Genomic DNA, 20,344 nt, shown 5'->3' with positions numbered 1-20,344 from the left:
TTTGGCCCCGCCCCTTCGCCTCTTGTCGGCAGGCTCTTGTAGAGGAGTTGCTCTGTCCTGCTTTCACCCAGGGAGCGGGCAGGGGAGAAGGTCGCTTCTTGTAGGTTAGGCCGCTCATCCGGGATCCGCCGTGGCAGTCGGGCTTCCGTTCCCACCGAAAGAGAAAGACCGGCACGAGCGAGCGTCAAAGGTTCGGGCCCTCGCCGAAGGAGCGGTTCCTCGGCCTGAAGGAGCCCTTGAGGGAATTCGTCGGAGCCCTGTGTGTGTGAGTGTGTGCGCGCGCTGCCGCCGACCAGCGAGGCAGTTGGACGCACGCGCGCACGCTCGGTCTTAGTTGGGCGCGAGCCGAAGAAGGTGAGAGAGCGAGCGCGTGAGGGGAGAAGGGAGAGGCGCGTGGCCAAAGTGGTCGCGAGGGAAGGGAGAGAAAAAAGAAGAGAGTGAAGCCGGCAATGGCGGCGCCGGCTCTGACTCCCAGTGGTCTCGGGCCTAATTGGTTGAGGCGGAATTGAAACGACTGGCAGTCTTGATTGGCCTGTTGGGGAAAGAGAGGAGGAGGGGTTTTGGAGGGCTTCATTCCTCTCTCACTCAACCCCCCCCCCCCCGCCATTTCCCCCACAAAAAACTGCCCAGGTCTAGCTGGGATGCGCGCGCAACCCCGGCAGAGACCACCGACTGGACGTGCTGCCGCAGCCCTTTTACGTCTCTTCCCCCCCTCCCCCCAATTCCCCTAATTTGGACTGGTCCGACCCCTGCGAAGTTGGAGGGTAAACCCCTCCAAACCTCTCCTTTAGGATAGAGGCGGACAGAGAAGCTCCTCCAGTGTCCCTTGAGAAGTAGGCTCGCACCCTCGCCTCTTGGATTTCAGCATCGATACTGGATTGATAGCGTTGGCTTTTCTTCTCTATAATCTCTCCCGCTTTTGAGGAGAGATTCGCGGATTGAAAGAAAAGGGGTACGTTCTCTACGCCCGGCGAAAAGGAAAGGAGGAGACCAGACCCTTCGTTGGTAATCAGCCAGCCTCATTTGTATGCCAGACATCGCTTTGAGGAGGGGGATGTATGCATCACCAGCATAGCCAAACAGCACAGCCTTTATTTCTGAACAAAGCTTTTCTTCCTCCTTCTCCCTGCTCATTTTTAGCAACCATTATTACTATTGTTATTATTATTTGCATTTCTATACGCTTTTCTCACCCCAAGGGGACTCAAAGCGCTTTACAACATAATAAATGGTAAAATTCAGTGCTTCACATATGTATGAATATATATCGCACATCTAAATCCAAAACATATAACTGTAAATTAAACAATTAAATCTATAAACATCAAACATAGACATAAGCATGAAACATGTTATTGCTGCAATTACAGTAGAGTCACTTATCCAACACTCGCTTATCCAACGTTCTGGATTATCCAACGCATTTTGTAGTCAATGTTTTCAATATATCATGATATTTTGGTGCTAAATTCGTGAATACAGTAATTACAACATAGCATTACTGCGTTTTGAACTACTTTTTCTGCCAAATTTGTTGTCTAACATGATGTTTTTGTGCTTCATTTGTAAAATCATAACCTAATTTGACGTTTAATAGGCTTTTCCTTAATGCCTCCTTATTATCCAACATATTCGCTTATCCAACATTCTACCGGCCCGTTTATGTTGGATAAGTGAGACTCTACTGTAACATCATAGACTCTTTCTCTCCCCCCCATCTCCCTGTCCATAGCGTTTCAGTCCTTCTTTTTATACCCGACCTGCTCCCCATCCCACAAGAGACAAAGTTCTTTAGGTACAGATTGAGTATAGAATGGGGAGGGTAAAAAACGTCCTGGCCTTCATTTCTAGCCCTTAAAATATTAAGTAGGAACCTCACTTTGACCTCTTTTATGGGATGGGAGGCTTTCTTGCTTTTTTCCCTTGCTTTTTAAACTTGCCAGCTAAAATGATCAGGAAAACGTGTTGGCAGCTGATGGTAGTTGAGGTTCCTGACACACAGGCTTCCTAAGCTTCTGCCTTGTGATGGTGGAAAGAGGTACCAGTCTGGGAAAATAAATTAGACACAATGTGGGGTTTCAGTTGTTATGAATGGGAAGATTGTGTTGTGTTTTAATACAAAATACCATACGGTAGTGCTAGGCTATATGTAAATATTAAATTCTTATTCAGTCCTGCTTTGGTTTCGGGTAATGGCTTTTTTCTTTTTAAAAAATAATCCTGTTTGTTTGAAAGAGAACAGATATTTTAGGGAGTATCTGGTTGGTGATTGTGCTGCCAAGATCAATGTTTCTTACTATTTACCATTAGTTTCTACACCTTAGTCCAAAAGGTTTTCATAAAACCTGCTCAATTTTTGAAGAAAAATAATACCAAATCATTTCCTTGTATCTTTGTCACTGGTTCAAAGATTATGAGGGTGAATATAGTCATCCAGTGTAACTCTTGGTTATATCAATCTAATAGACTGAGTTCACATGATAATTATATTTTTGTTCATGGATAGATATTCTTTCTCCTAGGCATTCTTCATTACCTTTCATTTTAATGTACCCAGTGTTTCCGTATTCTCTCTAAAATTATGTTTAATTTAAAAAAAAATGGTTTATTTAAATAGCGATTTCGAATTACCTTTAGTCTCAAATACCTGTTGTTGGCAAATAGGTAGGCAAGACATCTTTTTCTGCGTAGACATAGTTGTAATAGTGTACAATAGGGTATTAAATAGCCTAAATGCCTTAAAGCAGTTTTTCTCAATCTGTGGGTCCACAGATGTTTTGGCCTTCAACTCCCAGAAATCCTAACGGGTAGCAAACTGGCTGGGATTTCTTGGAGTTGTATGCCAAAACACCTAGGGACCCACAGGTTGAGAACCACTTATTTACCTTGTGTTTTTGACATTCCATGATGATAACAGCTTCACTGGTAATTTACAGGGATGGATGGATGAAAATAGTGCAGTGTTCTTCATTAAACCATATAAATATTACTATTAATTACAGATGCTTTAGGGGACTACCGGTGTGGTCTGGTGGAATAATACTCATGAACAATGCAATATTGCAAGACTAATTTGTATTCTACAAATGGAGCTGGCTAAGTTAGAACCTGACTTCATGAACTTTTGAAAATCAAGTAAGACACATGTAGTGTGTTGAAACTGTACATAAAATGGTTTGGTCACAAAAATATTTTATTCACTTAATGTTATCAGCAGTGAAATGTCAAGTTCACTCTTGGTGGCTAATCCTATTCTTGTTTCAGAAATGAATTGAAGAATATTTAGAAAAGAGCACTGTTTTAAGCATGCTCCATCCATTGCTTTTTTCTATTTAAGTGCAAAGCTATGGAGACTGTTTTCCATTTTTGCGCAAATTAGATCTAAAGATTTTCTTTTGTCATTCCCCTGGTCATTCATCCACAATTAGTGATCTTCAGGAAGCTGGCAGAATAAAATGAATCAAAGCATAAACACAGATTGAATGCTGCTTATATCCATTCAGGGCTCACTGTAATCTTGCTGGGTTTGCATGAACACTAGTGTAATAACATGTGTCCTTCCATCATAGCAACTATGTAAGTAACAGGGATGCTGCTGAACAGGAGACAAAATGGAATGGGAGTTTCTGTCTCCTGCATCTAAAGTATTTTCTGAAGGCCCATCTCATCTTTGAAAAATCATATGTTTGTGTGCTTTCAAATCATTCTGATTTATGGTGCACCATGGGACTTTGTTAGCGTAGATTTATTCAGAGGTGCTTTGCCTTGCTCTGAGGCTGAGAGTGACTTGCCTAAGGTCACCCATTGGGTGTCCATGGCTGATTGGGAATTTGAATTCTGATCTCTAGAGTTGTAATGGAGTGCTTGAATCATTGCACCATGCTAGCTATTCTCTTTGGCATAATTCATCTGTATTCCTGTGCATACTTGGGTGTAGGTCATCTTGAATTTAGAGATACTTTCTTTTGATTATACATGAAAGAAATGTATTGGGCTGTAAGCATGACCTGTAATATTTCAACTTTCTGTTACTTGCACTTTCAAACATTTTTCTTTTGAAAGGCCACCATAATAGTAGTTTTGTGATTCTGTCTGTTCATAATTAAATTGTTCAGGGTTATAGAAATGTTTTTTTTAACATAAAATTGATTCAGAACATGGTTCTTTAGCACAACCTTGTTCTGCAGATGGTGTAGGTGTCATTGAATTTTGTACAAATGAACTTTCCTTAAACTAGTACCCTCCAGACACTTGCCCTTCAGCTCCCATTTGCTCTACTGAGCATGACATTAGGAATTATGGGAATTGTAGGTCAAAGCACCAGAGTGAGAAGGACTGAGATAATCTTACTCTTGCATTCCTGACCCATAAAGTAATTGCATGGCGGAAGCAGAATACAGGGAAGTAAACAATAGTTTCTTACCCCATGTTGTGTATGCTTCCACTAGAGCTGCTATTGATATCAACTAACTGGCTCTGAGTGCTGCTTTCTACATGTTTTGCAATAGATAGAATTGTAGGAGACCACCACAGACTATATCATGTGAAGATGTATAGCTCTATGCTCAATCAGGCAAAATTAAGAGCTGTATCTCAGTTACTATGGTTACCCTAGTATTTCTCAAGAAATAGGAAATTTGTGATACAAAAGCTACTTTAATACTGTGCAATACTTGAGTGCTTTTTATCTTTCAACATGAGTATACTACTTTAAGCTGAAGATACCTGAAACACCCTCTGTCAGGTAGGCACTGGTACAAATTTTAGTAAAAACACAACTTAAATTTTCAAAGTGTATGTTTTGTATATCTAGACTGGGTGAGTGTTTAGAGTATGAAGTACAGGTCAAATTTCCATTATCAGGAAATCTGAAATATTCCAAAAACTGAAGCTTTTTGCTTTTGAGGAAAGGAGGCCTATCACTCATCCATGCTGAATTTTTCCTTAAGGGGAAGGGAGGAGGACCCCATTTTTAATAGCCCTGTAAAAAGCAGGCATACAGACATCTCTGTGCTTCCCTTCTGCATGGCATTGAGGTAGGTGCCCTAGAAACAGCCACAAGGCCAAGTGTGGAGTGATTACATTGACTGCTACATACAGTAGAGTCTCACTTATCCAACATAAATTGGCCAGCAGAATGGTGGATAAGCAAAAATGTTGGATAATAAGGAGGGATTAAGGAAAAACCTATTAAATGTCAAATTATGTTATGATTTTACAAATTACATGCCAAAACATCATGTTTTACAACAAATCGACTGAAAAAGCAATTCAATTTATGGTAACGTTATGTAGTGATTACTTTATTTACGAATTTAGCACCAAAACATCGCAATGTATTTCAAACATTGAATACAAAACATTGGCTACAAATAAAGATAGAATTGCATAAAATGAATTCACAGTAACAACATTGTTGAAAATCTGTAAAAAGTTTAGTCCTTGCTGCCTAGAGAAACAGCTGTAAATCTGGGCGGGAGGCAGACTGCATTGGATAATCCAGAATGTTGGATAAGTGAGAGACTACTGTATATCCAACCCAGAGAAAGAGAAAGGCTTGCAGGGGAGATTTTTCCCTGCCTTCCCGGCTACTTTGCTAAAAGAGCATAAAGTGTGTCCCCTCTTCCCCCCCCCCTCCCTTGAGGAAAAATTCAGCAGCCTCTGAACTAGCCCTCTTTCCCTATCCTTCAGGATATAAAAATATTGGTGTTCCAAACTCTGGAAAAATCCACATAATGTCTAGTTCCAAGCATTTTAGATAAGGGAGGCTCAACCTTTACACATATATGACCATAATGAAACAATTACATAGAAAGATTTCCCAAGTTATATGAAGTGTATGACACTGGCCATTTAGTGCTGTTGCTTTTCACTAGACAGGTTTTCTGGAAAGACTTCTGAGTAAGTGTATTAGTGCATAGGTTTATTCATATATAACCCATTAAAATTGCTTTCTGCAGCTTATTAACTAATTCAGTTTTAAGAAAGCATACCTTGAGAGATAGATACAATGGGTGTAGCCCAGGTTCCTGTTTCTCATGTGGTGATCAGCAGTTTTCGGTTTTGCAGTTCTGAGATGTGGACATGATTTCTAGAGCAGTGAGAATCATCCCATGTGTTCTAGATCCTTTCCTTTTGGCTTATTAAACAGTCCCAAAAAAGACTTACCTACTATGTAAAGCAAATGATAAACTCCTCTTTACATCAAGACGGGGGGCCAGCCTGTTTGAAGGAAGTTTTTGTAAGCTCTCTGTCGAAAAGCTTATTCTAGATCCCTTCATGTTGAATAGATAGTTCCTGATATCCCATTAACAGCAAGGTTAGCATGGTTCAATCTCTCAGTTGCAGGCATATCTGGAAGAAATGGATTATCTAGATACATCTTAGTTTGGCTTCGGAGCTGGTTAGGACAGAGATCTTTGATCATCTTGTTAGGTGACATTTACTGGAACTGTCAGTGTTGGTTTTTTCCGATTCTCAGTGACTTTACATATAATCAACAATGGTATCCTTGTGGGCTGCCTTGATGGTGAGAGGAACTGTTTGTTTGTTTTATCCTAGAGGAAAACCCAGAGTGTGGTGTTCTAAAACTCTTGCTTGAGTCTGTGTCTCTTGACTTGTGGAGTCTTTCAGGGTTCTGCTTTGCACCATGTTGTTTGACATTTAAATGAAACCAGTGAGTGAGGTTTTACAGAGTTTGAAGCTTAGTTGTCAAGCTTTATTTCTCCTATCTCCAAGGAACAGGATTTTGTGTTGAGCCAGTGTCTGTCATCAGTGATAGAATGAATGATGACAAATTGAATCTTTATCCAGGCAAGAGTGAGCTGCTCCTGGTAATTCAAATGGCAGATCAGGACATAGAGATTCAAATTGTGTTGGATGGAATTACAACTCCTGAAGAAGCAGGTTTGTAGTTGAATATACTTCTGGCTCATCACTGAGCCCAGAGGTCTAGATATCACCAGTGTCCACGAGCATATTTACACAGTTAAATCTAGCATACAAGCTGTGCCCATTCCTAGAAATGTCTGATCTGACCATGGTGACACATGCCTGAATTACATGCCATTTAGATTACTGTAACACATTTTATGGGGGTTGCCTTTAAAAATGCTTGCCTGGTCTTTAATTTCCAAAAATTCTGAATTGATTTCCAAAGATTATATTGTGAAATTGTTTACTTTAATTGGATAAAATAGATCATGGGGCTCTGGTAGCAGTAGCCTCAGGCCCAGGCAAGCAAGCAAGGGTCCAACACTGCCATTCTCGCCCCCTTTCTTTGCCTGACATTAGATGCTTCTATCCTTGCTGGCCCAGGCGACAGGAGGAGGTGGTTGGGTTGAAAGAGGGTTCTGGCAGCAGCAACCTTCTCAAGAGTAAGGAAGGAAGGATTCAACCTTGGGCAAAGGGAGGAGGAGTATCCTTCATTCCTTACCTGATCTTGAGGCAAGGAGGGAAGCCCATTCGCAAACTGCATTGCAAGGAGGAAGAGGCAGCAGCCCAAAGTCTGTATGTCAGTGAAGGCAGGGGCCAAGGATAGCTCCATCATCACTGGCTCCTCACGAGGAAGCAAGGGAAGGAAGCACATGACACTCTAATCTTTTTTTTTTTTTTGTCTGAGCCAGTGGGAGAGGAGCATTCTGAGCCTGAGCACTAACAGGAGCCAGGGCTCTGACTGAGATAAAGGTTGTATTGACTCTGATTTTCTATGAAAGACCTCAATGGATCTCTGTTTTGTTACTACCACTACTCTAGCATAAAGGTAGACATCTTCCTGAGCATGGTTGTTATAGATTGTGCCCCTAATCTTTTAGTGGCCATCCCATGCTATTACCACAGTAGGGTGCAGACAGCTACCTGCTAGGGATGCACTAGCCGATCTTCCTTCTTTGAGTGGGGTGGGGGATTGGCCTTTGCAACCCGCACCAACTCCATGACTCAGTAAAAATTTGGTAGCACCACTAAGGGAACTTGAAAGTATGAGTTCCGATTTAGACATATGTTGCCAACCCTAGGTTTAGGGAGTGAAATACGGGTCTACTATTTCTTGATTCCATCTCAAATTGGCCTTTTAGGAAAGTTGACCAGAATTTTAAGAACATGATTTCAAATGGATGTTTATTATGGGCAGCTAAGCAAGTCTTCCTGTAGAAAATCACATGTGACTGTAAATACTTGGAACAGTTTTTACTCCAAACATAATAGCTCTTTGGTTTTCCTAATACACTTGATAAGATCATGTGGACTCCTAAAGTAATAAATAAAATCACATGAGCATAATGTAGAGGTGAGCTAACAGTTGGTTCACTATACCAGTGGTCACAGAAGTAAGTGGATGATGCCTACAATGAATTGAATTAGTTAAAAAGAGGAAAAGTCGTTATTACACACATGTGTCTAGTTGCCTCAAACTTTTAAAAGGGGCAATTAAATATTGCCATGAATCAGTTTAAGGAATAACTGAACTATTGCTATGAGGCTTATAAGCAGGCTTGCAAAATATTTCTTAGCTAATAGTTTGTATGCCAGTGCGAAGAACTCAGAATGTGTCTGAGTGAACATGGGCACAGGCTAGAACCTCACTTAAGGCCTACTCTGAGACATTGCGGGCAGCCAGTAGGCCAGCTGAATTGTTTCGGGTGGTTGGGGAGCTCCTTCATCCTCATAAGGGGAAGGCGACCCCTGACCACTCAATGTGGCAAGTTCGCACATCACTTTGCAGACAAAGTCACTCAAATACGTTCCAACTTAGATGCCAGCATTGGAACAGTGCCAGAGGAGGTAACTGAGGCACCTGCTTGTCTTTTAATGGATTCGTTTCAGATTGTTCAGCCTGATGACGTCAAGGGGATCCTTGGAGCTGTGAGGGCTACTACATGCACTCTAGACCCTTGCCCTTTTTGGCTAATAAAACTTGCCAGCGTGGGATTGGTGAATTGGTTTGTGAGGATTATAAATGCTTCACTGGACCAGGGATATTTTCCAGCTGCCCTGAAACGGGCAGCAATAAGACCACTCCTGAAGAAGGCATAATAATAATAATAATAAAACTTTATTTATACCCCGCCACCATCTCCCCAATGGGGACTCGGGGCGGCTTACATGGGGCCATGCCCAAGACAATACAATAAACCATAACATAATACAATTAAATAATACATTACATAAAATAAACAGTACAACATAAGGTCAAAACAGCAATATAACACGAGCAGGCCGCATGAATACTACATTTAAAAACTAGATTAAAAATTAAAACTCTGGGTGAGAAAGGGATCAGAATAAAACCTCGAGGGACGGGACATCAGATAGTGAACCAGTCTAGAGGATAAATATCGGGGGGGAGTAGCATAGAACATTTACTCTCCGAAAGCACACCGGAAGAGCCATGTTTTTAAATCTTTCCTGAAGGCTAAAAGGGTGGGGGCTTGCCTGATTTCAATGGGCAATGAGTTCCACAAGCGAGGGGCCACCGCAGAAAAGGCCCTCTCCCTTGTTCCTACAAGGCGAGCCTGAGATATAGGTAGTGGCGACAGGAGGCATCCCTTGATCCTTCTGTATTAAACAACTACCAGCCAATCTCCAACCTCCCCTTTTTGGGCAAGGTTCTGGAGCGGGTGGTCACCTTTCAGCTCCAGGGATTTCTGACTGAGACCGATTATCTGGATCTATCGGAGTCTGGTTTCAAGCCATGGTACGGGGACAGCTTTAGTTGCCTTGGTAGATGACCTCTGCAGAGAGTGAGTGTGTCCCTGTTGGTTCTTCTGGACATCTCAGCGGCTTTTGATACTATCGACCATGGTGTCCTCGTAGGACGGCTCTCCAGAATGGGAATTGGGGACGTTGCTCTGCTCCTTTCTGGAGGGCCGCACCTAGTAGGTGAAGCTGGGAAATTCCTGCTTGGACCCCTGGCCTTCTTGAGTTTTGCTTAATGCATATTGGGGTTATAGAATACTCTCAAATCCATTGTGAATCAGTGACAGTTTTCTCCTTAGTGGCATTCGACCTGCCCATTTGGTTTATAGATTGAGCTATCTTCTCTTCATCCATGTCAAAATCAAATTTTATCTTTATTGCTACCACATTTGCTTCACTTTGGAGAATAATTTAGCAGGGTAATTATTCTGTTCTGGTGAAAAAATTAAAAAGCAATTGTATCACTGGAAGGGGCCTTATGGACCATTGTGCTCACCCCCTGCTTAATGTAGAATCATGTATTGTTGTTTATCGGCATTGAATTTTGCCAGATTTGTAAGCCGCCTTGAGTCCCCTCGGGTGAGAAAGGCGGGATAGAAGTGATGTAAATAAATAAATAAACATCCCCATCAGGCAATTGTCAAGCCTCTTTTTGTAGGTGTACAGAGATAATTCCACCTCTGGGCAATTGCTGAACTGTTCTCAATGTGTTTCCATTTTCTCTCTAGACGAATGTGACTATACACTATTCACTGTATATATAGTTAAAACATATGTGGAACTCTGTGCTCAGAAAAATTTAAAATTTGATGTATAAAAAGAAATATTTGGTTATTACTGAAAATGCTTCAAAGTTTAAGAAAGCTCATGAGAGGTTTACAAATCTTGAATGACCAAATGTATTCTGTTGGTGAAGTATGTGCTGTTGTGCTTGATACTTTCCTCTCCACATGTTAAAATTGCTTTTATATTAGCTTTTTGAAACTATGTTTGTTGTACAGGAATTCACATGAAATCTAATACATTTTTTCCTCTTGTTTCAGATTGGAAGATGAATAATCTTTCTTTCAGTGAACTATGCTGCCTATTCTGTTGTCCACCATGTCCAGGAAAAATAGCTTCCAAGCTGGCATTTTTGCCCCCAGACCCTACTTACACCTTGATGTGCGATGAAAGTGGGAGTCGTTGGACTCTACATCTTTCCGAACGAGCAGACTGGCAATATTCTTCTAGAGAAAAAGATGCCATTGAATGTTTCATGACTCGAACCAGCAAAGGCAACAGGATTGCCTGTATGTTTGTGCGTTGTTCCCCGAATGCCAAGTATACCTTGCTCTTCTCGCATGGGAATGCTGTTGACTTAGGCCAGATGAGCAGCTTTTACATAGGACTTGGTTCACGGATTAATTGCAACATATTTTCATATGATTATTCTGGATATGGAGCAAGTTCAGGAAAACCAACAGAGAAGAATTTGTATGCTGACATTGATGCTGCTTGGGTAGCTCTTAGAACAAGGTAAATAGATGTATTATTTTACTGTATGTAGGAACTGTGCGTATGTGCATTTAATAGTAAATTTAACTGTGAGAGCGGTCAGTGTATTTTCTTCCTAAGAGATTTTTTTGTAAACCAATGACCACATCCTATTTTCATGCTTTATCAATCAGGCATAGAATAGGAAATATTAATTATTAATTTTATAGTGAAAAAAGGGGCATTTTCTGTTAAATGATAGAGAACAGTGTATTGCAGCAATACATTAATGAGTTTATTCAATTAATACATTTCTGTTACCAAGGAGAACCAAGTTAGAGGCTTTCTTTGAGAAATCCTACTTGCTATTTTGTGTGTTCAGAAGATATGTTACTTCCTGTAACTGAACGGCTTCACTATTAGGATTTAATGTCTGGGTGCTTCCTTTAATTCAAAGAGGGACCAGGCTGTAATCCAAATTTCAGGCATACTCATGTCTATCCATTTATAGGGGCTCTGAAAAAACAGGTTTACTGAAAAATGAGCTTGTTGTGAATTCTTGAAAGATGGCGGTTTACTTTATCCAATTTTAAGAGAATCTTAGAAATACTGAAGGTTTTTCATTACACTTTTTTCAATTCTGTTAATTGACCCAATCCTGCTTCCTTTTTAAAAGTGGTAGTGGTTACCTTTCCTTACTCCTTAAGGGCTGTGGAGACAAATTCCTTCACCACCCATGGCTTGATGGTCCCTCTGACACTTAGTTGTTACACTTGGCATGCAGATTAATCAGATGGCAGCCTTTTTTTTTTTTTACAATACTTTGAAAGAACCCTTACCCATGTTGGCCTTTCATTCAATTTGCCCTTTTACCTGGTGGCGGGTGCCATTCTGGACAAGTGGCTGTGTTGGTGAGTGAGTTCACTGTAATAAAGTGTGAAAAGTTCTTGGTTTCAGTTCTTAAATGGAAACCATCTGACACAGTTGTAGAAAATAAAACCAGTTAAGTTTTATTATGTAACAGTTAGATGAAACAGGAACACTCTTCACATTCCTAGCTCCCAAAACACCAATCAAATTTCACCAGTTAATCACTTCCTAACTGGCCTTCCCTTTCTTTGACTCTCCTAACTCTCTTTAACAGACAGGCTTCTAGATTGTAGCCTCTCATCAGACTTCTCTTTTGTGAGCTGTATTTGGCTGGTTTTACCCAGACTTGCCCAAGTTCCCACTTCACAAATACTCATTTTGGAAGGGGAGAAAGTGAAAACTAACACGAGGTATTGTAATTCACCTGCTTAGTTAATAGCACTTGCATTTTGGTCTCGGTGAATTGCTTGGTTGTTACTGTCACTTGTGAATTTTGAAATTCAGATCTCTCAGAGATGAGCCAAAATCTGAGATTTTCTATTCAAATAGTCAAGAAAAAAACTTTTTCTATCTGGGTTAACCTGTGTTTTGATGATATATAAATGAGACTTGCACTGAGGCTGGTTGACGTTTCTGAGCCATCATGCAGGGATTAACTAATTTCTGCATTCATCATCCGCAGGTGAATTTTTAAGACCTTTCTGCTGCCAGGTATTTATCCTTTGCAGTGTTCTAACACATGTTGATTGCTTGAAAGTACATCTAAGGATAGAAGAGAACTTTTAATTGTGACACCATTAACTTCTCTGTTTTCCCCCACCTAATGGAGCGTTTGCCTTTTAAACATTTGACAGTTTTAGATTGAGTCGAACCAAGCCATCATTTCTTACTGACTATAGTTAGGATTCTGCCTAAAATGCTACAAAAAGAAGTTGTATACACTATGAATTTGAAAACTTATGAGCTTTTGTTTTCTAACATTTTATTGGAAACTGGGTACATGAAGATTGGAAACCACATCATTCTAGAAGTAAGACAGCAGTACAATGGACAAGTGAGCATTATGTGAAACACTTTCATGACTAAAAGAAAGCAAGTAGTGCTGTCGCCAATGAGTAATAGAGTACCTTTGATAATGAGGCAAGTTTATATGTGGGAAAAGGTTTCAGTGTAATTAGTAAATAGAAGTATGGAAATGTAGTAGAAATGTGAATAAAACTATTTGTTTTTCTTTTAATTGTGTGTTTTTAACAATTTGATTTTATTGATAATTTAATTATTAATTATATTTTAGCTTTCATGTGATGTACGTTTTGAGCTGCCCCTGTTTTAACATTTGAATTGCCTTGCGAATATATAACATTTTCTTGCAGGTCCCAAATGTCCACCTTTCCTAAAAAGTCATTTCAAATTAAATGCCATGTGTGTCCCAGGGTGCTTTGATTTACTGGGATTTCCCAACATGCTCATTCATATAGGTAGTGGCTACTGTATTTTTCTGGCATGTCAATTTTGAAATAACATCCTGATTATTTTTTCAGGTACGGAATCCGACCTGAAAATGTGATTATATATGGCCAAAGCATTGGAACAGTGCCATCTGTGGATCTTGCTGCTCGTTATGAAAGTGCTGCTGTAATTCTTCATTCTCCTCTAACTTCGGGAATGCGAGTAGCTTTTCCTGATACTAAGAAGACTTACTGCTTTGATGCATTCCCAAAGTAAGATGTAGTATTCTTAAAAGGCCTTAGAGATAAGCTATCTGACATGTTCTTCACATAAAAGCCAGAAATTAAACAAGAAAAAGAGAAGTTTCACCCACAACCATTTGAATGTGATTTTGCAGTAATATGTTTGTTATAGTATGTTAATTTAAGTTTATGAGTTGCAGCTTAACCCCATCTCTTTGAATGCAAGGATTATTTGTGTTTGTGGAGGAAACCAGAGTCTTTAGAGCAGTGGTTCTCAACCCGTGGGTCCCCTGATGTTTTGGCCTTCAGCTCCCAGAAATCCTAACAACTGGTAAACTGGCTGGGATTTCTGGGAGTTGTAGGCCAAAACCTGGGGACCCACAGGTTGAGAGCCACTGCTTTAGAGGTTTCGGAGAGAAACTTTCCCCTATAGCACCTCCACTATGTTCCTTTGAGTCTACCAGTCTCATGGAACTGTATGGGAGATGGAAGAGGAGATTGCAAAATGCATTGATCTGCATTCCTGAAGCACCAGCAGAATACTGCTGAGCACAACTCTGTATCCAATCTAGACCCATGAAATAATTTCCCTATTTGTACTATCAAATGTAATATACCACCTGAAAAATATTAGTTATTGGGTGATTTAAAAATAATATTTTAAACAAATTGTGTGACAGCTGTTTGTGACATTGTGTATTCTTGCATACTGATTCTTTTTCTGTGTTCTTGTAGCATTGACAAGATCTCCAAAATAACATCTCCAGTGTTAATAATCCATGGGACTGAAGATGAAGTGATTGACTTTTCACATGGCTTAGCTTTATTTGAACGCTGCCAAAGGCCTGTAGAACCACTGTGGGTAGAAGGAGCAGGACACAATGATGTTGAGCTTTACGGACAATACCTTGAAAGATTGAAACAGTTTGTGTCACAGGAACTTGTGAATTTGTAAACTGCTTTGTATAGTTACATGCTGGTGAATTTCTTTGCAGAGCTGCAGATCTTGATAACCACAGCATGAAACCTGATGGTTTTGTTTTCAAATCAGGTCAGTTGCCTTCATATGTGTACAGGTAATGATTTGTAAACATAAATTAATGAAGGTTTTGATACCAGTATTAACTGGAAAAACAGATGAGGAGGGCAAGCTTGTGTAGTTCACATATTTTGCGCAAGTTTTCTTAAGCTATACATAAGTCAATTTGCAAGTTTTTCTTAAGATGTACAAAAATAATAAAGTGAAATTTTATGTAAAATCAGATGCTGTAAAAGTGTTGCCAAATGCTTTAGCATATCAGAAAGAAGGTTGTATACAATATTTTTAAAACATCTCAGATTTTACTGTGACCTATTCTGTTGCACAAGTGTAATTGAATCAGTTGTAAAGTAAAAATAGCCATTGCATTTGAAGGAATATGAAAGAAGAATGGAAATAACCACTGGAACTTGCAGGCCCTGTCATAGGGGAGCAAGTCAAAATAAGAGTGTTATAATCTTTCTTGTCTTATTCTTAATGTTTCTCTTTTCCTGAACCATTACTGGCTGAAAAAAACTATTTGACCATTGTTGCTTTGCAAAACAAAGACCTAAAATCTCGATTCTCTATTAACATTGTCCATATTAAAATAACTAAATATCAACTTCAGTGGATCATTGGAAATAAATAAGAAATCGAAAGATATTTTTATGTGGCTTACTTGGCCATTTTAAAATCATGTAAAGAAAGATAACAAAAACTAATATTTGTCTGACTTTTTTTACTGGCAAACATGCAAAGTTGCAATTTGTCATTTTTGATTTAAATGTTTGTAAATGTAAAACTAATTGTTTCAATTATTCTGAGAACTCAACTAATGTACTCCTATATAGTGAAAACGAATGTTGACAACTCTAGTAAAATAAGTTGCCTTTCCCTTGAATACATCTTGCTTGAATAAAATATAAACTAGACCTAAAATGTAGCCTAATTTGTTAACAAACTAATACTCAAGTACACACTGTGCTTCGAATTTTAAAGCCTTACATAGTTTACTCTTTCTGCTCATTTTTGTGATTGTCCAGGAATATTGTATAATGTACATATTGTGAATGCTTAGATTTGAATGTGTTCAGCCTGAATAAGAGAAATTCCATACAGTTGATACTCAGCTTTTCCTGCAAACCTTAACTGTAGGCTCTTGGTCAGCTTATTCTCTGTGACACAAAAAAGCCAGAACAATTCCTAATGTGACTAAAACATCTTGCCAAAATCTGATGGTTCCATTCATGTAGACATGTGCTTCCCTTTTCCAGGTGTCTGTCCCATGTTCATCATCCACATCTACTTGACAGTTGGCTTTTTTCAAGGCATTTTGTTAGTGTATAATTTTATGCAAACTCAGTCTGACTTATTAAACCCTTGAGTAACTTTGTTTTCTAAATAAAGGACTGAACATGGGTAAAGCGTTTTAAGCTTTGTCATAGTGGATGGCAAATGTTTTTATAGTTTGCAGTTTTCATAGATTGCAGTGTATCATCTGCATAGAGTTCACTGTATTGAAATGAAAGCATGATGTACCACATTTCATATTTTTCTCTCTATCCTTCAGACCCTATGTTGAGAGAGGAGGGAAATCCTGCCATTTTCACAATAGCTTTTTTTTTACTCTGAAACACATGAAGATTTGTCCACATAGTTCCCAGCATGGGAGACAATGTGTTGCAGAGGAGAAGAAAAGAAAGAATAGCATATAATAAAAAAATCTATCTTGTTAAATACATTGGTGTGGCTCTTCATCTAGTCATAATACTCATTCCAATTCATTAATACTGTAAACTAAATCTACACTGATTTTGCTTTACACTCAGTGAGATATTTTGATTTGGCTAAATATCAGTTTGGTAGGTTTCTTTACTAGCAATGTAGAGAGAAGTCGTACATTGGATTGAGCCTCAAGAGTAAGGTTCAAATCCCTGCTTTGCTATGGAAACCTACTATGGAAACCCACTGTATGATCTCAGGAAGGCAAAGGCAGGCAAAGGCAACAAACCTCCAGTGAACAAACCTTGCCAGGAAACCCCTGCAATAATGTTGCCTTAGAGTCTCCAAAGGTTGGAAACAACGTAAAGGTACATAACAGTATAATAGAATATGCATAGATCCATAACTATGTGTCCATAGAAAGCATCACAGAACTTGCTGGAATGCAAGTAGCATTTTTATAAACTTGATCTATAAAGCTTAATATTATTTGGCTCTATTAAAATAGTTAGTTTTCCTTTAAGAAAAGGTGAAATCTGCTTAATAATAACTTGCTTCAGTGCAGTGTATTTAATTATTCAGTCCTTCCAGAAAAACTGCTAAATTTTCAAATATCTCAATGTTGCATCCCTGACACATTGTTTCCAAATCTCTTTTTTTAACTAAATGCCATAATAAAGGGAACTCAGTTAATACTATTTTTTTCCAAATGAAAAGCTACTATAGCAAGGGTTAACTTAATTGTGTCAGTACATATACACTTGCATTCTCTCAATGCACTGTTGAACTGCAATTCCTATCATTCTGCCATTTATTAGGCTGGTTAGGGTTTCCTGGATTTGCAGTTCAACAGCAGCTGTTGATCCAGACTTTAGGGGAAGGAAGGCTGTCAGGCATAAGAGCAAAACAGGCTGTCAGGCAGAGTACTACCTCAAACCAGTCTTGTCACTTTTAGGAAATTTCAAACTCTATATTTGAAAGTGTGCTTCAGAGATTATTATGGATGGGTTGCATTATAACAGCCTAAGCCAGGCAAGAATACTGTAAACAATACAGTGATATGAGTAGCAACATACCTGCTACTGGAGCTAAATACGTTGCTTACTCTTATTCTCTGTAGGTAAATTTTTTGTAGACTTTACCTCTTCTACATGCCTTTCCAATTTCTTTTGGCTTAACATTCCCATTGGCACCATACATGTTCAGTTGATGAAATCATGGAAGTTGTAATCTACATCTAGAAGCTTCAGGTTGAGGAACATTGCTCTGTTTTGATTTTAGATAGAAGCACTATGGGGAAATTGAACGATTACTGTAGGATCGGTCTAGCTGTATCAACACAAGTTAGACATTGTGTCCATGTTACAGAATATACTTGAAAGCAGTAGGGGTGAATTTGCCTTGCAGCATTGTTTGAAGTTAGAGACAAGTTTTCCCCTGATTCTATCTCACAGATTTTTATCAGCGGGAAAGAGGCAGGCTATAGTTCCTGAATATGGCAGTAATAGTGTCAAAGGCCTTTGTAATACATACTTTCCCCATTTATATCAGGAGAAACGGACCATGGATAATTCCCAGTGACATGACCAATCGGCCTTCTGTGAGAATTAAATGATGCTTTCTGGTAATTAAGGGACAATTTTTGAAAACAAATTGACTTATGATCAGAAAACCATTTTTAATTTTTGCACAATGCTTTTGGATGGGTGATATCGAATTTCATATGGCCTTTTTTGTCTAGACCTAAATATAGTTTTTAATATTTTACTTACAATGGAACTTTGCACTGACATTAAAGTTGAGCCCTGCTAACATCCTGTGCAAGATGCACAGTGTTACGTATTACCAGATTCTGGTTCTCTGGGACACTTTATAGGGCTGCTAGTGGCAATCAAAATAACTTAGATTGCTAAGCAAGAAGCCATTGACCAAAAAAGTTGTCATCCTTATTTTGGGCTTAATGCTAAAAGGCATGGGGCATGGAAAGGAGGGAAACAGCAAGGCTGTCAGGCTTGAGAACAAAAAGGGTACAGGTTATCAGGCAAAGTACTACCTCAGACCAGTCTTACCACCTTTAGGATATATTGAACTCTATATTTGGAAGTGTGCTTCAGAGATGCTTATGGATTTGTTGCATTATTACAGAGCCTAAGTCAGCCAATGTGAGATAGAGTATTTCCATTTTTAAAAAACAAAAAACACAGTATTGACTTAACGTGTTTGCTTCTGTTCCTTCCCTTCTGTTAAGATTGGGTTACTCCAAAATCAGGTCTAAGTATTAGCTGCTGTTAACTCTGTTTAAAAATTCTGCTAATCATTGTTCTTTAAGCTGATTCAAATAAAGGCTAGCTTTTGACTATACTGTTCCAGCTGTTTTGATGTGACTCACTTTGTAGCACTCACTTCTGTATGCCAAGAACAGAGGGCAAAAAGATGATTTCATAGTGATCTGCAGAAGTGCATTTCACAATATAGAAATATTGCTTTCAGTAACATTTACTCCTTTGGGTTTTGTCTTCAGATAATTTGTAGCATGTGATGGTGAATTAGTGGTTTATTTTTCTGCCAACAGCATGTGATGTTCATTAATTTGGTTCAGCATTCATTTAGGGAAAAAAACTGCTTGTGTGAGAGTATGAACTCTGAAAATGGGGTGGAGGTATAATCTTTGGTCTCTGTTGTGTGCCCTGTTGGAATCAGGATTTGTGCCTGATATTTGCCATCGGAAGAAGACTCACACTGATGTCATTGGGATCTTCCCTCTCATTGCAAATGGGAGAGGGAATTGGGACTGTGACAGAAAAAGGATTAAAGTCACTACTAAAAAAGGATTAAAGCTTTCCACCCCAGCAACTTAAGTTTAGAAAATCTATGCCAGATCAGATCCGTTACATAATATCACATGCATTTGGCCAAAAACATCCGCATTAACTCTGAACAATATTTTTGATTTCATGAGATCACAATTTTCAGTCTCATGACCCATATATATAAGATGTATTTGCTCAGAAACACATTTCCTATTTAAAAGTATAAATAAGGCATTGCAATATTTAAATTCTGAAGACTATCATAACAGTATGTTGCATAGGAACAAGACTGAATTGTACTTAAAAGTAGATCCCTTGAAATCAGTGTAACATGGCAGCAGCTATCCTAACAAGTAGCTAAATTATTATTATTATTATTATTATTATTATTATTGAAATGATCTAGAAAACTTGCTAAGAAACTGAAATATTTAGAGATTCCAATTCTAAGTCTATCTGTTAACAAAACAGACAGCTAACATACTCCAGTAATTATTCATGAAGGGTATCATAATTAAACATGGGCCAATCTACTTCTGTGTAAATATATGAAACAGGCCTCATGACTAAAATGTATAGGAGTGCAGCAGGCTTCTATGCTGATCCTAGGAAACACGGAACTGTAGTAATTTACAGGTTGATACTAAGATTTATAGGATGTATCTGTTAGCTTCACCTCCTTTAAGAAAAGCCTTCCTCCTATATTTTGTATTCTAAGAATTCCTGCTTTGGTCAGGTAATGCTTTCGGGTTGCTGTCTCAGAAAATGGGAAGGAAGTGGGTTATGCTGGCTATCGTAAGACATGATTTGTAAAAAGTAAGGACAATGAACTTTTTTGTCTTATTGGCCATTATGGAATGCTACATTCCTCTAATAGTGGCATGCATCGTCTGTTCCGTGACCTTTTGTATGTATTTTCTGAGCTGGCTGAATGGTAAATACTAAATCAAGGAGCACAATAGGTTTTTTACTACTAAAACCAGGCAAGCTAAACACATTTTGGAGTGTGTACATTTCTGAAGGAAAACAGTGGTTTAACCTTCCCTCCTGATAGATCT

General features: G+C 38.9%; 1 protein-coding gene across 3 annotated transcripts; it reads left to right on the top strand.

Annotated features, from left to right (window-relative positions):
* The first annotated feature begins 34 nt into the window (after positions 1–34).
* abhd17b (abhydrolase domain containing 17B, depalmitoylase) lies at positions 35–18,837 on the top strand. 3 transcript variants are annotated; one of them, XM_008103292.3, is made up of 4 exons: positions 35–354; positions 10,740–11,214; positions 13,584–13,763; positions 14,469–18,837. In XM_008103292.3, exons 2-4 carry the CDS (start codon positions 10,748–10,750, stop codon positions 14,686–14,688), a joined length of 867 nt encoding a protein of 288 aa, XP_008101499.1. In that variant the 5' UTR covers positions 35–354; positions 10,740–10,747; the 3' UTR covers positions 14,689–18,837. The 3 variants fall into 3 exon arrangements, with proteins under 3 accessions (XP_008101499.1, XP_008101500.1, XP_003216530.1); XM_008103293.3 differs by lacking the exon at positions 35–354 and adding an exon at positions 716–952; XM_003216482.4 differs by lacking the exon at positions 35–354 and adding an exon at positions 716–1,005.
* Positions 18,838–20,344: the final 1,507 nt, after the last annotated feature.

This window comes from Anolis carolinensis, chromosome 2, assembly GCF_035594765.1.
Source record: "Anolis carolinensis isolate JA03-04 chromosome 2, rAnoCar3.1.pri, whole genome shotgun sequence".
Taxonomy (NCBI): Eukaryota; Metazoa; Chordata; class Lepidosauria; order Squamata; family Dactyloidae; genus Anolis; species Anolis carolinensis.
Note: the sequence above shows the minus strand (reverse complement) of the source record. Positions and strands in the feature narration are given on the sequence as shown.

What these genes read in the sequence shown, in the direction of transcription:
- abhd17b (XM_008103292.3), top strand. Translation starts at nt 10,748, where the DNA reads ATGAATAATCTTTCTTTCAGTGAACTATGCTGCCTATTCTGTTGTCCA. An exon ending in TGGGTAGCTCTTAGAACAAG is followed by an intron (nt 11,215 to 13,583) that starts GTAAATAGATGT and finishes TTATTTTTTCAG; the next exon opens with GTACGGAATCCGACCTGAAA. An exon ending in TGCTTTGATGCATTCCCAAA is followed by an intron (nt 13,764 to 14,468) that starts GTAAGATGTAGT and finishes GTGTTCTTGTAG; the next exon opens with CATTGACAAGATCTCCAAAA.